The 20,783-nt window shown below is 53.1% G+C and overlaps 1 protein-coding gene across 1 annotated transcript; it reads right to left on the bottom strand.

Annotated features, from left to right (window-relative positions):
- Positions 1-888: 888 nt before the first annotated feature.
- On the bottom strand, positions 889-19,983 carry PFAS (phosphoribosylformylglycinamidine synthase). The gene is made up of 29 exons (XM_083152301.1): positions 19,767-19,983; positions 13,277-13,415; positions 11,519-11,654; positions 11,324-11,429; positions 11,053-11,239; positions 10,816-10,921; positions 10,457-10,597; positions 8,709-8,833; positions 8,485-8,613; positions 8,277-8,408; positions 8,055-8,183; positions 7,718-7,791; positions 7,447-7,603; positions 7,256-7,317; positions 6,975-7,136; positions 6,780-6,890; positions 6,562-6,693; positions 6,241-6,471; positions 5,961-6,141; positions 5,789-5,872; positions 5,333-5,488; positions 5,025-5,144; positions 4,784-4,929; positions 4,045-4,255; positions 3,449-3,540; positions 3,251-3,365; positions 2,850-3,002; positions 2,618-2,770; positions 889-1,702 (listed from the first exon to the last, which is right to left on the bottom strand). Exons 2-29 carry the CDS (start codon positions 13,392-13,394, stop codon positions 1,380-1,382), a joined length of 3,972 nt encoding a protein of 1,323 aa, XP_083008427.1. The 5' UTR covers positions 13,395-13,415; positions 19,767-19,983; the 3' UTR covers positions 889-1,379.
- Between the last annotated feature and the right edge of the window lie 800 nt (positions 19,984-20,783).

Below are 20,783 nucleotides of genomic sequence, written 5' to 3'. Positions count from 1 at the left end.
GTAGTGATACGTAGTGAGTGTATACCGTATGTGCACACATATATAATATTACAGGGTAGTGAGTGTATACCGTATGTGCACACATATATAATATTACAGGGTAGCGATACGTAGTGAGTGTATACAGTATGTGCACACATATATAATATTACAGGGTAGTGATACGTAGTGAGTGTATACAGTATGTGCACACATATATAATATTACAGGGTAGTGATACGTAGTGAGTGTATACGGTATGTGCACACATATATAATATTACAGGGTAGTGATACGTAGTGAGTGTATACAGTATGTGCACGCCAATATAATATTACAGGGTAGCGATACGTAGTGAGTGTATACAGTATGTGCACACATATATAATATTACAGGGTAGCGATACGTAGTGAGTGTATACAGTATGTGCACACATATATATTACAGGGTAGTGATACGTAGTGAGTGTATACCGTACGTTGTGCTGTAGGATAATGTGTATCCGTTAGTTCCGTGGTCTCAGATTTCAAGAAAAACTGGATTTTTATATCGCCCCTATTGTTTGACAGCTTATTACAGGGTGATTACAGACAGCGGACGTGTCACCATTCTTTTTATATGTGTAACCTTACACACACCTGTGCCACTTGTATTGCACACTCTTATCGGTCATGAGGAATACCCCTCACCCCAGTGCGCAGTTTATATACAAATTTACTGTACCACAATCCTCGGCAATGCATCTGCGCAAAGGAATGAGAATTACCGTTAGTGTGACTTTTGTTAACGATTGTTTATCTCCACACTTGTTATGATCATCCACTGATACCTTAATGATCACATTTATTTATCGTCAATCAATTATTATCAGCTTTAATAGTCTTTTAATTTAAGTAACTCACACAAACATTCTTTGAAGACTTTTATTGCATGAAGGACAATGAACACACTATAAATACTGTCTAACGAGTCACTGTGCGCTAACGATGGACAGCCGCCGAGGAACAGACAGCTGCGTGTCACAGTCCCACCTTCTGTACAGTCCCTTAAGGGGACAGGGACTTGGTGCAGGACTGTGCCTGGTGACACACCATCCCTGTAGCACGGGACTCCTGCTCTCACCCAAACGCCTCGTTCCTTCTCCCATTCCCAGGCTTCCAAGGCCTCCGACTCATTTACAGAACATTTCCCCAGCTGCACCTAGATCCCATATATCAGGACTTCTGACATGAAGCCCACAATGATTGTGGGCTTGAACATGACCATTAATGACCCCAGTGAGGCCTAGCCTTCAGTGCGTCCGAGGACAGCGGCTGTGTTATCATTATGCGAGGCCGGACGCAGATAACGACTTCACAACAGTAATAAGGGTCTCTCCGGCCTTGTCTGGGCCGCTCCGGCTACACATCACTGGCCGCGTTCTCCAGACACCACCTGTAGCCGTTCTCAAACAGCCTCATCCAGGGGGAGACGTCCAGGGACTTCCGCCACTCTTCAGGCATCCAGGGCCATTGCCAAGTCAGCGTGCAGCGCTCTGGGTGGGGCATCATAGCCAGGTGGCGCCCATCGTCAGAGCAAAGCCCGGCAATGCCCAGAGGAGACCCGTTGGGGTTCATGGGATATTCCTCAGTGGCCACGCACTTGTCATCCACATAGCGAAATGGCGCCAAGCCGTGGGAGACCACGTAGTCCTGGACCTGCTCAGACCGGAACCGCATGAAACCTAGAAGACAACAGGGACTAAGGCAGTGACAGAGAATAAGGCAATAACGGGATAACCCCGACCCGAGACACCTGGGGCAGAACACGAACATTCAAACATTGATTACTTAGTAATTATCTACATGACATGCGCAGGTGGCACAGTGCCAGTAAGAGTGTGAATGTTCCATAGAGATGCATCTAATATGTAAAATGACTCAAACAGGACGCACAAGCAGCTTATGCTGAATACAATTACATGTGGCATGCCTACATTCTCTGTGCGACTGCAGCGGTATAAGAAATGCTACGTTACAGTGTTTCATTATACTTAGTATTTGCTTGTGCGTCTTCTACGCATCACTTTTAGAATAAGAAGCATTTTAAAGACACCTACCCAGGAGTTCCTGATCCCCAGACTGCAGTCTGGAGCTGGTATGGGCAGTCCGACCTGCGCAGCGTGACCTCTGACCATCACGCTGCGCAGGTCGGATTGCCCATACCTGCTCCAGAATCATCTCTGACCTGGACAGCGTCAGCCGCCCGCTCAGCTGCCCGCCCGCTGGACCGGACCTGGCAGCGTCGGCCGCCCACTGGACCGGACCTGGCAGCATCAGCCGTCGGCTCTGCTGCTGCTGCTACCGCCGCCTCCCGCTCCTGTCTGCCCTGCTCCCGGCCGCCGGTGTAAGTAAATGAATGTGCGGGGCGGCTGGAGTGGGGGGGGACTGGGACTGGGCTTCTTGTTTTATTGTAGCGTGTTTTTTGGCCTAAACTGACTTAGAGATGCCAATCCCGAGATTGAGCATTTTTCAATCCCGATTCCTGGGATTGAAAAAATGCCCCGGGATTGGCATCCCTAATTGGGACATAACTGAACATTCACAAAACCATATAAGAACTATGCAATAATCCGGTACACAGTAACGGTAAGAATTACCTTCCCCATGTGCCACCCACACGCCGAGCGATGACCCGGCCATCCCGCGCAGCAGCACTGACGGACTTTCCTCTATCTTCACCGTAACAAAGCGAGACTCGAAGCGCCCGGACAGATTGTGGCTGAGCAGGACCCCCTGCGTGGGGACTTTCCCTGTGGGGTGGAGCCTGTATGAGTGGAGAGCATGGAGGACGCACCATGACGTAAGTTCAGAAACCTGAGGGTCACTGACCTGTATCTGTTGGGTTCTCAGATCCCACCCATCCCAGAAGTGTCATCAGTTGGCAGCCATTGCAGATTCCCAGACTGAAGGCATCGACCCGGCGTCTGAAAGCTTCAAACTGCTCACGGACACCGGCGTTGAACTTCACAGATGCTGCCCAACCTGCGGCACCGGGGAGACATAATGACACCGGTCCAGGAGAATATTCTATATGGCTCTCATACACTGTCCACCTCACCTATGACACACTGCATTGTGCGGGGCTCATGTCTACCTCAATGTGCCCTGCATTAGCCTGGCATTGGAGACATTGGCACACAGACCCAATCACCACACATCCAAATATAACGTAATATCATGAGTAGTGGTTCACCTCACAAAATGGCTGCTTCCTTTAGCCGAGCACTAACCTTTGGCAGACCCTAAAACATCAGCGTAACTGAATCCTCCAACAAATATGAGGCCCCTGAATATGTCCAGGGTGGTTCCTCCAGAAAGGAGGTCCTCCATGGTGACATCCCATACCTGGCGGAGGGAGAGAAGAGCTATTTGTGTTGGGTGAGAAACTCACAGTACATACAGAGAGATCCATGGAAGATCATAGTTACCTCAAATCCAGCCATCAGCAATGCTGCCGCCATCTCTCTGTCCCCGTTACTTCCCTCTTCCCGCACAACGGCAACACGTGGCTGGGCGGAGCCTATGACAATTTATATATGTGCTCAGTCATTAAAGCAACAGCTGACCGCCTCCCTGACTAAGTAGTTCCCATGGTCCTCCAGCCCCTACTTCCTATTTTATCATCCACTGCCCACCAGACCCATGACAGCACCCCACTCCCCACCATACCTGTGGCAGCAACCCACTCCCCACCATACCACTCATGGCAGCAACCCACTCCCCGCCATACCCATTGTAGGTCACATTTCCCACTTTGCACATCGCAGCCCCACCACTGTACCCAAAGAATGGCCAACACAACCGAACCAATTGCATCCCCCACCAACACACCCATTCCAGCCCCCTAATTCCCACCATACACATCCCAGACCACCCTCTCCCTTGTGCACATTGAACACCCACCACTGCACCCAATAAGCCCCACCACAACCATACCCAACATATACCACCCTTACTACTGTACCTATAGCAGCCTCACCACCACACCCATCACAGATCCTTACTTCCCACCATACCCACATACCCATAGCAGCCGGCAGAGGAAGCTTTTCAGAGGGGTTAAAAGTCAGCTGATAATCCGGCCCCATACGTCTTCGGAGTCCCGCCTCCTCCTGTGATACACAGCCAGGATTGGCTTGCAAACGTTCCAGCTGGAAACTTGTCTCCTCCCACAGAGACCTCAGTTTGCCCACCTCCTCACAGAGCACCTCCACCGCATTCACACAAACCCGGACCTGAGGTAACCGAGTAAAACCAGGATTAGCCATTCCACCGACCTTTATATAACATTCCATCAATCAGTCTGGATTCAGATTGTTCTGCAAACCGAAGCTCTATGGCATGGATCTTCAATCTGTGGCCCTCCAGATGTTATGAAACTATATGTTCCAGCATGCATTGCCATATTTTTTTCCTATGAGAGCATGCCAAAACTGTCAGGGCATGCTGGGACATGTAGTTCTACAACATCTGGAGGGCCACAGGTTGAAGACATGTGCTCTATGGAAACATCTCATGGACATCAAGTAATGCACCTGGTTCTTCCCAACACAGCTGGAACCCCTGGGGCATAAAGTCTATTTACTAAGCCTTGGATAGAGATAAAGTGTTCAGAGATAATGAACCAGCCAATCAACTGCTAACTGTCATTTTGAGTTAGTAGTTGATTGGCTGCTGCTAGCCCCTCGTCCAAAGCTTAGTAAATAGACCCGATAATGACATGTGCTTGGCCAGGTTTGCACCCACAGACTCAGGAGACTTACTATGGAGCTGGGGCCTTGCCCCTGTGTACTTCCGATCTTCTCACACTGTAACCCAGATGCTCGATACCGCTCTATAACTCGCTCAGACGTCCCTTCTGGTACTTCTAGGACCAGCCCCAATTCCTCCGCAAACAGCAGCTGCAGAGCTGAGAAGCAAAAATGGACGTCGCACGTTAAGATTCCAGATGTCGGCTACCGCTACTCTAAATACTGCCTCAGATACCGTCACATAGGGACTCACCACTGGTGCTTGCAGAGTGAAGGTCAACGTCCAGACCTCGGTTCCCGGCAATGGCCATCTCCAGGATACAGGTGATGAGACCCCCGTCACTCACATCATGTCCGGCACTCAGGAGACGCTCTGAGCAAGACAATGCAGAGGAGATCAGCATCAGATTACCAATGAAAGAGGCCTCCATGGACCTTCTGTGGTGCCATTAATGCTAACACTGTACCATGAGACACCCAAACAAGGTGGTGGATTGCACCATCAGATAATTATCCAATCAGCAACCAGGTGTGGTGTGAAGGCCTTGAGCTGCATCTTACCTTGAAGGAGTTGCTGAGTAACCTGGAAGCAGGACACCAATGTCTGGGGGTCATCCAGATCAGGGGGCTGGTCTCCAAGCTGGGAATAGCACTGAGATAAGGCACTTCCACCCAATCGATGCTGGCCAGGGCAGAGCGGGACATACAGGAGCACACCTGCGGCCAAAACAAACTTGGTACTGAGATCTGCCAGCACCTCCAATTCCAGAGAAAGGGGCAGAGGTATAACCTTAAATGGTGCTACAACCAATCAGCTCCTGTCATTTATCACATGACAGGAGCTGATTGGTTGGGCCAAATGAATTTAGGAACATAAGAATATCACTCGTCATTAAGTCTGCCCCAAAGAAGAATAGGGGGGAAATGAAGCTAAGCAACAAAACTCCGACATAGCTAATCATTATAAGTACTGCAATAGGGTTCCTAATGACCCAGAATCCAACCCATTGTAATCACCCTTCTGTCCCGGCGTCTTCAGGTCCGGCGTCACCGTGGCGGTTATATCAGGGCACACTGCATACACAGAGATCACCAGAGACCCTGGAAGTAAGATTAAACCGTATTACAGGCTGAAGATACAGGAGACATGGACCACCACAGAGGACAGGAGTAGAGGTTGATTGATCACCTGGGGCCTTCACCGTTTCTGCGCCAGCTCTGGCAGCCATGCTCAGGGAATCCTTTCCTCCGTCCACAGCCACACCAAGCTGCGCCATGACATCACACATAGCCACACAGGCGTCGTACAGTGCAGCGCCCTCTCCAGGCAGCTTTGCTGCCCACATCCAGTTGCCGCTGCATTTAACATCCTATGAGGAAGAGGAAGGAGAGATGACCGACACCTTGACAGCAGCTGGATAGGTTATGTGTCTATATTGCACAAAGCCTGGCAGTGTGGGGGCCGTTACCTTCAGGTCAGTCACCAATGCAAACGTCAGGTTTGTCAGGGCCTCGCCCACCGCCAGCCGCGCCCCCGCTTTGGGGTCCAGGAGACCTTTAATCGGCTGCTCCCCAATTGCCGTAGCTCCTCCCACGGTGCCAGTATAGGACAAAGCGATCACTGCCACGTCAGCCAAGGGGGTGTGAAGGGGTCCCACGCACTGCTGCTGGGCCACAAGACCAGTGACTGAGCGGTCAACCTGCCAAAAGATAAAGGTCAGAAGTCGCATATGGTCCTATATGGAGGGACCTAATCAACGGTCCGTGCAGGGACTACGAGTGAGATTCACCTTGTTAGTCAAGTATCGCTTACTCCCCACAGACGGCAACCTAAAAACACGCTCCAGAGCTTGTCTGACACTAAGGTCATCAGGGAGGGTCAAAGGTTGAAGTTCAGTGACAACGCGATTTAGCACAAACTCCTGTATGTACAGAGAAATATGGAATTCAAAAATTTGCATACAGAAATGTTTTGTTTGGTAAAAAAAAGTATGAAACGGTACCGTACCTTGCGCGGCATCTTCCCCAGCACCCACTCCAGCTCTAGGTCCACCGGGACACAGTTCCGGTCATGGTGATTGGGGGCAAAATCCGTCTCATTTCCATTTATCAACACAATCTGTAAAGAGGAGAGAAAGTAAATCTTAAGGACTACACGATACAGGCTGCTGGCCTCATTACAAGAGGAGATGTTGGGTCTTACTTTGCCATCGCCTGTGATCTTGCCCACAAAGTCCACTGGAGACCTTTCTCTTTGACACACGGAGCGTAGAAATTCTGCATCACTTGGGCGGATGAGCAAAGCATTCGATTCCTGGTACTCTGCACCCCAAATCTCAAGTACACTCAAGGTGGGGTCCCCTAGCTGCAAAATGATGAAATATGCAAAGTATTATCTCGGACATTTGAAGGGTTTGCCCAAGGCAGTGGTGGTCACACAGGGTTAGGGGGAGATGGAGGCAGAACATAGAACGTTGCTCGAACCTGGAAATTTCTAGTATAGATGATGGCTCCTTGGGGTTCGCTCAGCTCCTTAAGGACATTACCTGAGAAGACAACAATGTGAATGTGGATGTTGTCCCTATCCAGCTATACATGTTGCATGAGGTCAGGGGTGGAAAGTGAAGAAAACCAAATGGTCAAGGCAGAGAAGTGCAAGAGGACTAAAGTCTCACCGTTGCCACCTGCCCCCTGGTCATGAATGCTACAGATCGGATTATGTTCCCCTCTTTCCACACAAGCTCGCACAGCTCGGTTCATCTTTTGCTCCATCTCGGCATCCCCTCGTTGCACGGCTCCGAAATCCAGGTCGCTGGCATTGTCCCCCTGAACCTGGAGATTCCAGAAGAACATCACTAATCACCACCACTTTTTCCATCTGCTGATGTAGGACCTCATGAAGCCTTGGCCAAGTGGATCTAGCACCAGGACCCAGACTTAACTTACTTGTATGCTGGATGCTGCACCACCACCCACTCCAATTCTATAGACGGGACCTCCGACCTTCACCACACACATTCCTGAGGGGGAGAAGGGAAATGTAAAGCACAGATACGGCAGATCTTTCTAATGTTTACTATGTCACAGAAGATGCAGATAACCACCAGATATGGTACCTGAAACTTCACTAGGGGTGTGAAGACTCATTTGTTATTGGTCTCATGGTGCCACTCCAGAATGGCACATCACTTCCATCTGAATTGCCCCATATAAACCACTTCCCAGGGCACCCATTACTTATAGAATCAAGTGCCAGCTACCTCCTCTGTCGGAGAACCCTTACCAGGTTGCGGGACTTCTTTGGTCTGATGAACATGTTCCATGGATCCGATCCCACCGCTGAACATAATGGGCTTCACCCACTCCTTCCTTTCCCCCGAGGGCAGGCGCTGACCAAAGGAACGGGCAAATCCTGCGACCATTAGAAGATACTTTTATATAGAACTCAAAACAAAGGGAATAAAGTAACTAGTGACTAGTCTACACCTCATGGGAGAACCCTAACCTGCCAGCACCGGCTCCCCAAATTTGTTTCCATAATCTGAGGCTCCATTACTGGCCTCAATGGCTACCTCTAGAGGCCGAGCGAACTGGTTCGGGTATTGAAAGGAGGTGTCCTCCCAAGGCAGTGGGTATCCTGTGGGGAGATGAACAAAAGTGTAAGAGGAGGAAGAACATAGACGTGTTAAAGGGTCCACGTGGAGCCATCGTACCTGGAATGTGCAGGTTTCCAAAGCAGTACCCGGCGGTTCCTGCAATGACGTGTGCGCCCTTGCCTGTGCTCTGTACATCCCGAATGCGACCACCAGTGCCTGTGGTGGCACCGCTGAATGGAGCCACTCCTGTTATGGGGAGAGAGTAAGAAGGTCCTCAGTTAGAGGCAGGCTTCCATCTGTTAACACTTTAATACACGTGCCTCTGTCACCCGTGCACTTACCCGTAGGGAAGTTGTGAGTCTCAGCGGTGAAGATCAGGTGCCGAGTGGAGCTTTTCAGGTGGTAGGGGCCAGCGCGAGAGGGGTCAGCTGGGATCAGACTGGTCACCTCCTTTCCCTGGATTGCGCTGCATAAGTGATTAAACAACTATACATTGCATATAATAGTATTTATTTATATAGCACACTTTCACCAACAGGACTCAAGGCATGTGCCTACTTCATTACAATGCTCTGCCCACAGGAAGGAGCCCACTTCATTACAGCGCACTGCCCACAGGGAGGTGCCCACTACATTACAGCGCACTGCCCACAGGGAGGAGCCCACTTCATTACAGCACACTGCCCACAAGGACGTGCCCACTTCATTAGAGCTCTGCCCACAAGGATGTGCCCACTTCATTACAGAGCTCTGCCCACAGGGAGGAGCCCACTACATTACAGCGCACTGCCCACAGGGAGGAGCCCACTACATTACAGCGCACTGCCCACAGGGAGGAGCCCACTACATTACAGAGCTCTGCCCACAGGGATGTGCCCACTACATTACAGAGCTCTGCCCACAGGGATGTGCCCACTACATTACAGAGCTCTGCCCACAGGGATGTGCCCACTACATTACAGCGCACTGCCCACAGGGAGGAGCCCACTTCATTACAGCGCACTTCCCACAGGGATGTGCCCACAAGGACGTGCCCACTTCATTGCAGTGCACTGCCCACAGGGAGGAGCCCACTTCGTTACAGCACACTGCCCACAAGGACGTGCCCACTTCGTTACAGAGCTCTGCCCACAGGTACGTGCCCACTTCGTTACAGCGCACTGCCCACAGGGACGTGCCCACTTCGTTACAGCGCACTGCCAACAGGGACGTGCCCACTTCGTTACAGCTCACTGCCAACAGGGACGTGCCCACTTCGTTACAGCGCACTGCCAACAGGGACGTGCCCACTTCGTTACAGCGCACTGCCAACAGGGACGTGCCCACTTCGTTACAGCGCACTGCCAACAGGGACGTGCCCACTTCGTTACAGCGCACTGCCAACAGGGACGTGCCCACTTCATTACAGCGCACTGCCAACAGGGACGTGCCCACTTCATTACAGCGCACTGCCAACAGGGACGTGCCCACTTCATTACAGCGCACTGCCCACAGGGACGTGCCCACTTCATTACAGCGCACTGCCCACAGGGACGTGCCCACTTCATTACAGCGCACTGTCCACAGGGACGTGCCCACTTCATTACAGCGCACTGCCCACAGGGACGTGCCCACTTCATTACAGCGCACTGCCCACAAGGACGTGCCCACTTCATTACAGCGCACTGCCCACATGGACGTGCCCACTTCATTACAGCGCACTGCCCACAGGGAGGAGCCCACAAGGACATGCCCACTTCATTACAGCGCACTGCCCACAGGGAGGAGCCCACGTCATTACAGCACACTGCCCACAGGGAGAAGCCCACAAGGACGTGCCCACTACATTACAGCGCACTGCCCACAGGTATGTGCCCACTTCATTACAGTGCACTGCCAACAGGGATGTGCCCACTTCATTACACCGCACTGCCCACAGGTATGTGCCCACTTCATTACAGTGCACTGCCCACAGGTATGTGCCCACTTCATTACAGTGCACTGCCCACAGGTATGTGCCCACTTCATTACAGCGCACTGCCCACAGGTATGTGCCCACTTCATTACAGCGCACTGCCCACTTCACCGACATTGCATTGCAGACACAAACCTGCTATTGTCACAAAACTTGATGACGTTGTTTTGGTTGCTGGTGTCCTGAGTCTTCATGATCATATCAAACAGCGACCGCTCCTTCTCCTGCCCGTCTACCCGTAGCCTGCCCTTAAAGAACCAGTGACGGCTGTGCTCACTGCAAGAGAGGGAGACACACAGGATTACATGGGAGGTCAGAGTGGGAGACAGCAAAGGGAGGTCAGTGCGTGTGTGTCGGGGGGATCGGAGCGGGTAAGAGAGGAGAAGAAATAGGCCCACAGAGTTTAAGAGAGTGTCTGAGAGGGGTGTGGGGGTGACAGTGGATCAGAAAGGGAGGGGGGGGGGGTGACACATTTGGAGGGGTTAGAGACAAACCTATTAGACTGTGCTAGATCAAAGCACTCCACGCTGCTCGGGTTCCGGCCCACGCGCTGGAATAGCGCAGTATAATAATCTAAGTCCCAGGAATCGAACGCTAAACCTGTAACAGAAGTGACCGGAATAATATCAGGACAGACACAGGAACGAACCAGAAGGAATGCCGAAATGTCCAGACAGCATCACATATCCCAGCTCGGGCATAGATGATGGCACCCCATGTGGCACACGTACCCAGCTCTTTGTTGGCAGTCTCTAGAGCTGACCTCCCACACCTTATCACATCCACCTCGTAGACCTGCTCCGGCCGCACAGAGATGTCAAAACTGGTCACCGGCTCTGGGTAGATGCACTCGGTCATCCGGTCATACAAGGAACACGCCAGCTTCTGCCGCTGACATTCCTCAGGTTCCTCCTGAAACTGATGGGTTGAGACTATATTAGTGACGCTGCGGACGGCACCAGAACCCACCGGTGACAGGCCAGTCACTAGAGTCCTTCTCACCTTTATTAAATATCTTTTGGAGCACTCAATCCTGTCCACGCTGGCCAGGCCGATGGTGCGACATATGGACACCGCGTTGGTGGAGGATGGAGTTGAAAAATTCAACCTAGAGAAGGACAGAGAGTCTCCTATAAGCATGTGACAGTGCAGATATAAAGGACTGGGTGTGGGGTGGGGGGACAACCAGTCACCAACCTTGGCCCAACTTCCAGGAGCAGATCCGAGGGTTCGGGGTGAAGGAACGAGGTGTCAGAGATGTCCTGCTGGTCAAACGGGCAACTGAAGAGCCAGCGCAAGGCTTCCTTCTGCTCACTGGATGGGGATGAGGCACCTGCAGGGCACCAGGAGGCACACGGTGAGGAGCGTGTGGCATATCATGCTGTATACAAACACACACTGTACAGGCTTATCTACACACAGGCACCAAGGCCAGCCAGCAATCCTGACTGTGTCACTGGCTGCTGGGAACCTCAGGGAAGACGCTTCTCACAGAATGTTCCCATTACACAGACGGGGCGTGATGGGAAGGTGGGAGAGGATAACATATGATCAGAGAAATGTCACAGCCAGGTCACACTACATATGATCAGATACATGTTACAGACAGGTCACGCTACATATGACCGGGGACACATCACAGCCAGGTCACGCTACACATGATCAGATACATGTTACAGCCAGGTCACGCTACATACGACGGGGGACACATCACAGCCAGGTCACGCTACATACGACGGGGGACACATCACAGCCAGGTCACGCTACATACGACCGGGGACACATCACAGCCAGGTCACGCTACATACGACCGGGGACACATTACAGCCAGGTCACGCTACATACGACCGGGGACACATTACAGCCAGGTCACGCTACATACGACGGGGGACACATCACAGCCAGGTCACGCTACATACGACCGGGGACACATTACAGCCAGGTCACGCTACATACGACCGGGGACACATTACAGCCAGGTCACGCTACATACGACCGGGGACACATTACAGCCAGGTCACGCTACATACGACGGGGGACACATCACAGCCAGGTCACGCTACATACGACGGGGGACACATCACAGCCAGGTCACGCTACATACGACGGGGGACACATCACAGCCAGGTCACGCTACATACGACGGGGGACACATCGCAGCCAGGTCACGCTACATACGACGGGGGACACATCGCAGCCAGGTCACGCTACATACGACGGGGGACACATCACAGCCAGGTCACGCTACATACGACGGGGGACACATCACAGCCAGGTCACGCTACATACGACGGGGGACACATCACAGCCAGGTCACGCTACATACGACGGGGGACACATCACAGCCAGGTCACGCTACATACGACGGGGGACACATCACAGCCAGGTCACGCTACATACGACGGGGGACACATCACAGCCAGGTCACGCTACATACGACGGTGGACACATCACAGCCAGGTCACGCTACATACGACGGTGGACACATCACAGCCAGGTCACGCTACATCCGACCGGGGAAACATCACAGCCAGTTCACGCTACATCCGACCGGGGAAACATCACAGCCAGGTCACGCTACATACGACGGGGGACACATCACAGCCAGGTCACGCTACATATGATCATGGACACATCACAGCCAGGTCACGCTACATCCGACCGGGGAAACATCACAGCCAGGTCACGCTACATCCGACCGGGGAAACATCACAGCCAGGTCACGCTACATACGACGGGGGACACATCACAGCCAGGTCACGCTACATATGATCATGGACACATCACAGCCAGGTCACGCTACATATGATCGTGGACACATCACAGCCAGGTCACACTACATACGACCGGGGACACATCACAGCCAGGTCACGCTACATGTGATCAGGGACACATCACATCCAGGTCACGCTACATGTGATCAGATAACATGGAGAACCAGAGGAGAGCACTCACCTGTCCAGCTGACGTTGTAGCACAGCTCTCGTTGCACGCTGTGAATATTCTCCCCCCCGGACAGGCGCAGGGAATCGGTGGGCGGCGGGATGGCGCAGTAGTAGTGTAGGACCACCATTGTCACTGAGGGAGGGGGCACCTTGGGGAAAGAAAGCAGAGAGCAGCTAGAAGTATAGTCCAGTCCTTGCTTCGCCCACAGCAGGCCATGTTTTCAGGACGTCTCATTAATCTTACGCAACTATTAGTAATTATCTTACAGGTGAGGTGTGCAGCTGGGTGTCAGCACCGGAGCCTCATGTGACAGGTCATCTACAGACGGGGAGGGGAGCCAGACACCCCAATATTGGTCTCATCTACAGACCAGGAGGGGAGCCAGACACCCCAATATTGGTCTCATCTACAGACCATGAGGGGGAGCCAGTCACCCCAATATTGGTGTCATCTACAGACCATGAGGGGGAGCCAGTCACCCCAATATTGGTCTCATCTACAGACCATGAGGGGGAGCCAATCACCCCAATATTGGTGTCATCTACAGACCATGAGGGGGAGCCAGTCACCCCACTATTGGTCACATCTACAGACAGTGAGGGGAGCCAGACACCCCACTATTGGTCACATCTAAAGACAGTGAGGGGAGCCAGACACCCCAATATTGGTCTCATCTACAGACCAGGAGGGGAGCCAGACACCCCAATATTGGTCTCATCTACAGACCATGAGGGGAAGCCAGTCACCCCACTATTGGTCACATCTACAGACAGTGAGGGGAGCCAGTCACCCCACTATTGGTCTCATCTACAGACCATGAGGGGGAGCCAGTCACCCCACTATTGGTCTCATCTACAGACCAGGAGGGGGAGCCAGACACCCCAATATTGGTCTCATCTACAGATCATGAGGGGGAGCCAGTCATCCCACTATTGGTCTCATCTACAGACCATGAGGGGGAGCCAGACACCCCACTATTGGTGTCATCTACAGACCATGAGGGGGAGCCAGACACCCCACTATTGGTCTCATCTACAGAGCGTGAGGGGGAGCCAGTCACCCCACTATTGGTGTCATCTACAGACAGACAATGACGGGGAGCCAGTCACCCCACTATTGGTCTCATCTACAGACCATGAGGGGGAGCCAGACACCCCACTATTGGTGTCATCTACAGAGCGTGAGGGGGAGCCAGTCACCCCACTATTGGTCACATCTACAGACAGTGAGGGGAGCCAGTCACCCCACTATTGGTCACATCTACAGACCATGAGGGGCAGCCAGTCACCCCACTATTGGTCACATCTACAGACCATGAGGGGCAGCCAGACACCCCACTATTGGTCTCATCTACAGACCGACCATGAGGAGCAGCCAGACACCCCACTATTGGTCTCATCTACAGACCAGGAGGGGGAGCCAGTCACCCCACTATTGGTCTCATCTACAGACCAGGAGGGGGAGCCAGACACCCCACTATTGGTCTCATCTACAGACCAGGAGGGGGAGCCAGACACCCCAATATTGGTCTCATCTACAGACCATGAGGGGGAGCCAGTCACCCCACTATTGGTCTCCTCTACAGACCATGAGGGGGAGCCAGACACCCCAATATTGGTCTCATCCAAAGAACATGAGGGGGAGCCAGACACCCCACTATTGGTCTCATCCACAGAACATGAGGGGGAGCCAGACACCCCACTATTGGTCTCATCCACAGAACATGAGGGGGAGCCAGACACCCCACTATTGGTCTCATCTACAGACCATGAGCGGGAGCCAGTCACCCCACTATTGGTCTCATCTACAGACCAGGAGGGGGAGCCAGACCCCCCAATATTGGTCTCATCCACAGAACATGAGGGGGAGACAGACACCCCACTATTGGTCTCATCCACAGACCATGAGGGGGAGTTAGTCACCCCACTATTGGTCTCATCCACAGACCATGAGGGGGAGCCAGTCACCCCACTATTGGTCTCATCCACAGAACATGAGGGGGTGCCAGTCACCCCACTATTGGTCTCATCCACAGAACATGAGGGGGAGCCAGACACCCCACTATTGGTCACATCCACAGACCATGAGGGGGAGCCAGTCACCCCACTATTGGTCTCATCTACAGACCATGAGGGGGAGCCAGTCACCCCACTATTGGTCTCATCTACAGACCATGAGGGGGAGCCAGTCACCCCACTATTGGTGTTCTCTACAGACCATGAGGGGGAGCCAGTCACCCCACTATTGGTGTCATCTACAGACCATGAGGGGGAGCCAGACACCCTACTATTGGTCTCATCTACAGACCAGGAGGGGGAGCCAGACACCCCAATATTGGTCTCATCCACAGAACATGAGGGGGAGCCAGACACCCCACTATTGGTCTTATCCACAGACCATGAGGGGGAGCCAGTCACCCCACTATTGGTCACATCTACAGACCATGAAGGGGAGCCAGTAACCCCACTATTGGTGTAATCTACAGACCATGAGAGGGAGCCAGTCACCCCACTATTGGTGTCATCTACAGACCATGAGGGGGAGCCAGTCACCCCACTATTGGTCTCATCTACAGACCATGACGGGGAGCCAGTCACCCCACTATTGGTCACATCTACAGACCGTGAGGGGGAGCCAGTCACCCCACTATTGGTGTCCTCTACAGACCATGAGGGGGAGCCAGTCACCCCACTATTGGTCTCATCTACAGACCATGACGGGGAGCCAGTCACCCCACTATTGGTCACATCTACAGACCGTGAGGGGGAGCCAGTCACCCCACTATTGGTGTCCTCTACAGACCATGAGGGGGAGCCAGTCACCCCACTATTGGTCTCATCTACAGACCATGACGGGGAGCCAGTCACCCCACTATTGGTCTCATCTACAGACCATGACGGGGAGCCAGTCACCCCACTATTGGTCACATCTACAGACCATGAGGGGGAGCCAGTCACCCCACATCTATAGACCGTGAGGGGGAGCCAGTCACCCCACTATTGGTCTCATCTACAGACCATGACGAGGAGCCAGTCACCCCACTATTGGTCACATCTACAGACCGCGAGGGGGAGCCAGTCACCCCACTATTGGTTCCTCTACAGACCATGAGGGGGAGCCAGACACCCCACTATTGGTCTCATCTACAGAGCGTGAGGCGGAGCCAGTCACCCCACTATTGGTCTCATCTACAGACAATGACGGGGAGCCAGTCACCCCACTATTGGTCTCATCTAGAGACCATGAGGGGGAGCCAGACACCCCACTATTGGTGTCATCTACAGACCATGAGGGGGAGCCAGTCACCCCAGTATTGGTCTCATCTACAGACCATGAGGGGGAGCCAGTCACCCCACTATTGGTCTCATCTACAGACAATGACGGGGAGCCAGTCACCCCACTATTGGTCTCATCTACAGACCATGAGGGGAGCCAGTCACCCCACTATTGGTCTCATCTACAGACCATGAGGGGAGCCAGTCACCCCACTATTGGTCTCATCCACAGACCATGACGGGGAGCCAGTCACCCCACTATTGGTGTCATCTACAGAACATGACGGGGAGCCAGTCACCCCACTATTGGTCTCATCTACAGACCATGAGGGGAGCCAGTCACCCCACTATTGGTCTCATCTACAGACCATGAGGGGAGCCAGTCACCCCACTATTGGTCTCATCCACAGACCAGGAGGGGGAGCCAGACACCCCACTTTTGGTCTCATCTACAGAGCGTGAGGGGGAGCCAGTCACCCCACTATTGGTCTCATCTACAGACCGTGACGGGGAGCCAGACACCCCACTATTGGTCTCATCCACAGAACATGAGGGGGAGCCAGTCACCCCACTATTGGTCTCATCTACAGACCATGAGGGGGAGCCAGTCACCCCACTATTGGTGTTCTCTACAGACCATGAGGGGGAGCCAGACACCCCAATATTGGTCACATCTACAGACCGTGACGGGGAGCCAGTCACCCCACTATTGGTCACATCTACAGACCGTGACGGGGAGCCAGTCACCCCACTATTGGTGTTCTCTACAGACCATGAGGGGGAGCCAGTCACCCCACTATTGGTGTTCTCTACAGACCATGAGGGGGAGCCAGTCACCCAACTATTGGTGTCATCTACAGACCATGACGGGGAGCCAGTCACCCCACTATTGGTCTCATCTACAGACCATGACGGGGAGCCAGTCACCCCACTATTGGTCACATCTACAGACCATGAGGGGGAGCCAGTCACCCCACTATTGGTGTTCTCTACAGACCATGAGGGGGAGCCAGTCACCCCACTATTGGTGTCCTCTACAGACTATGAGGGGGAGCCAGTCACCCCACTATTGGTCACATCTACAGACCATGAGGGGGAGCCAGTCACCCCACTATTGGTCACATCTACAGACCATGAGGGGGAGCCAGTCACCCCACTATTGGTGTTCTCTACAGACCATGAGGGGGAGCCAGTCACCCCACTATTGGTCTCATCTACAGACCATGAGGGGGAGCCAGTCACCCCACTATTGGTCACATCTACAGACCATGAGGGGGAGCCAGTCACCCCACTATTGGTCTCATCTACAGACCATGACGGGGAGCCAGTCACCCCACTATTGGTCACATCTACAGACCATGAGGGGCAGCCAGTCACCCCACTATTGGTCACATCTACAGACCATGAGGGGCAGCCAGACACCCCACTATTGGTCTCATCTACAGACCGACCATGAGGAGCAGCCAGACACCCCACTATTGGTCTCATCTACAGACCAGGAGGGGGAGCCAGTCACCCCACTATTGGTCTCATCTACAGACCAGGAGGGGGAGCCAGACACCCCAATATTGGTCTCATCTACAGACCATGAGGGGGAGCCAGACACCCCACTATTGGTCACATCTACAGACCGCGAGGGGGAGCCAGTCACCCCACTATTGATCACATCTACAGACCATGAGGGGGAGCCAGTCACCCCACTATTGGTCTCATCCACAGACCGTGACGGGGAGCCAGTCACCCCACTATTGGTCCATCTCTTCCTATGTATATACCACACACAGATATACCTCCGCGCCATATGATCATGCGTGCACGGTGCAGCCAATCAGAAGACAGATTAACGAAGGTGTCTGATTGGTTGCTTATCTGGCACGCATTAAATGTATACGGTCATAAGGTCGACATATGAAAAGGGGCGACATGGCTAAGGTTGACAGGGTCAAAAGGTCGACACAAGCCTTAAGTCAACAATAAGAAGGTCAATAGTCAAAAGGACGACATGGGGTTCCCCTTTATTTTGAGCCGACAGGCGGTATTTCATGCCCACCTACGGCGTGAGGGGAGAATAGAACCGTGTGCCGAGCGCAGCGAGCCGTGCGAGGGGACGCAACGTCACGTTTCCCATTGTCCCACCTAATGCTTGTGTCCACCCATTGGGGCCCTGTCAACCTTTATTCGGTCGACCCAATAACCCTTACCCCGTTACATAGGCCCTTCCATGTAGATTGTAAGCTCACTTGGCCAAGGATATGTCATCCTGCTGTCACGGTACTTGGAGGAGACGTATGAAGCCTTGGAGAGAGATAAAGTCCTAGTAAAGCAGCTTTGGGGAATGTCAGGAGTGGATTGGCGGGTACTTTATCTCTCTGCCACGCTTAGTAAATCTCCCTATACCGGGGTCTATGTATCTGGTAGTAATGCTGTTTGGGGGGTAACTGGGCACTTGTACTTTATGGATTGTTCCTGGGTCACTAAGGCCAGGAAAGGTGGGCAGCGAGCGCTCAGTGTGGCTCAGCTGGGGGTGGTGGAGTGCTAGCTCTGCAGCCGACAGGAACTGATACATAAAAAGCTTGATATAAATACAGCGGGCACTCATCCCTCTCCCTGACACCATGACCCCCTGAGGAACAGGAGGAGGACCCCTGTGGGATTATTACCCTGTCTGATAAATATTGGGGCAGGTGTATCACAGATTGGAGAGATAAAGTACCAATAACTTCCTGTCATTTTCAAACACAACCTGTAACATGGCAGGGAGGAGCTGATTGGCTGGTACTTTATCTCTCTCTATGTTATCCCTCTCTCCAATGTTTGGTTCAACTACCTCACAATCTTTCATCCTCTGCCCGGACAGTCTAATGCCCCCACTGCAGTCACTCACCAGACTCCCCACGACTGAGTGCTACCCCTCCGAACACACGTGGTGGGAGCATACTACTATTACCAGCTATAATAATATATATATATATAGAGTGGTCCCCCTCGTACCCTGCCCTGCCCTCTCCTATATACACCAGGGCCTGATCCCCGCAGTATACAGAACATACACCCCGCACTGCGTGCAGGTACACCGGGAGGTAGAGTGCTAGCTCTTGTGCTCAGCGCCTGCGCAGTATGTCCCCAGCGGTCCTCACCTGCACTGTGCCCCGTTATACACGCTGCTACTATGTACATTACTCGGTACCCGCCTGCGATACAATGTATCAGCCGACATCACTCACCTACAGCATGTGCTGCTGCCAGCCTGCAGGAGGAGGAAGCCCGCGGGGAGGTGGGAGGTACAGGGGCTGGGGAGGGAGGTATAGGGGAGGAGGCTTACCCCGGGGAGGGACGGGGCAGAGAGGTGGGAGGTACAGGGGCTGATGCAGGGAGGTGGGAGGTACAGGGGCTGGTGCAGGGAGGTGGGAGGTACAGGGGCTGGTGCAGGGAGGTACAGGGGAGGAGGCTCACCACGGGGAGGGACGGGGCAGAGAGGTGGGAGGTACAGGGGCTGGTGAGGGAGGTACAGGAGAGGAGGCTCACCCCGGGGAGGGACTGGGCAGGGAGGTGGGAGGCACAGGGGAGGGGGCAGGGAGGTGGAAGGTACAGGGGAGGAGGCTGGGATTAGATGGGAGGCACAGTAGAGATGGGAGGTGGCAGGAAGGTGGGCGGTACAGGGGAGGAGACTCAGATTAGGGTGGGAGGCACAGAGGTGGGAGGTGCAGGGGATGAGGCTGGGAGGCACAGGGGAGGAGGAGGCGGCTGGCTATAGCAGCACTGACAGAGGAAGCGGGTGATGATAATACTCAGGCTGGGGAATGAATGGGGCCAGTGTGTGTGTCCTATGATGAGTGTCAGCTCTTCTGCATTAGTTACCCTGAACCTCGTGATGCCGGGTCCCTGCCCAGTATCCGCATTATCCCTTCCCTACACTATTACTGCACTCTATTATACAGCCACATGTGATGTCACAGGATGAAAACTGAGTGCAAGCTCTTTGGGATAGTCACCAATGTGTGGGAATGAGGACATGATCTGAGACCATACAGTGTACAGGGCTGCAGGATGGTTCTATATCTGCACTGTAACCCACCTCTGTCACCCAGCCATCCTCATCTGTCACCCAGCCATCCTCATCTGTCACCCAGCCATCCTCATCTGTCACCCAGCCATCCTCATCTGTCACCCAGCCATCCTCATCTGTCACCCAGCCATCATCTGTCACCCAGCCATCATCTGTCACTAACTACCCTAGGAAA

This window comes from Crinia signifera, chromosome 7 (assembly GCF_055691185.1).
Source record: "Crinia signifera chromosome 7, ASM5569118v1, whole genome shotgun sequence".
NCBI classification, from domain to species: domain Eukaryota; kingdom Metazoa; phylum Chordata; class Amphibia; order Anura; family Myobatrachidae; genus Crinia; species Crinia signifera.
This window is presented reverse-complemented; position numbering and strand designations above follow the sequence as displayed.

Bases quoted from the DNA above. Each gene is read 5' to 3' on its own strand.
- PFAS (XM_083152301.1), bottom strand. From the start codon at position 13,394: ATGGTGGTCCTACACTACTACTGCGCCATCCCGCCGCCCACCGATTCC. The intron at 6,142-6,240 runs GTAACGGCCCCC...TCTTCCTCATAG, and splicing joins CATTGGTGACTGACCTGAAG to GATGTTAAATGCAGCGGCAA. The intron at 1,703-2,617 runs GTAATTCTTACC...GTTGTCTTCTAG, and splicing joins GTGGGTGGCACATGGGGAAG to GTTTCATGCGGTTCCGGTCT.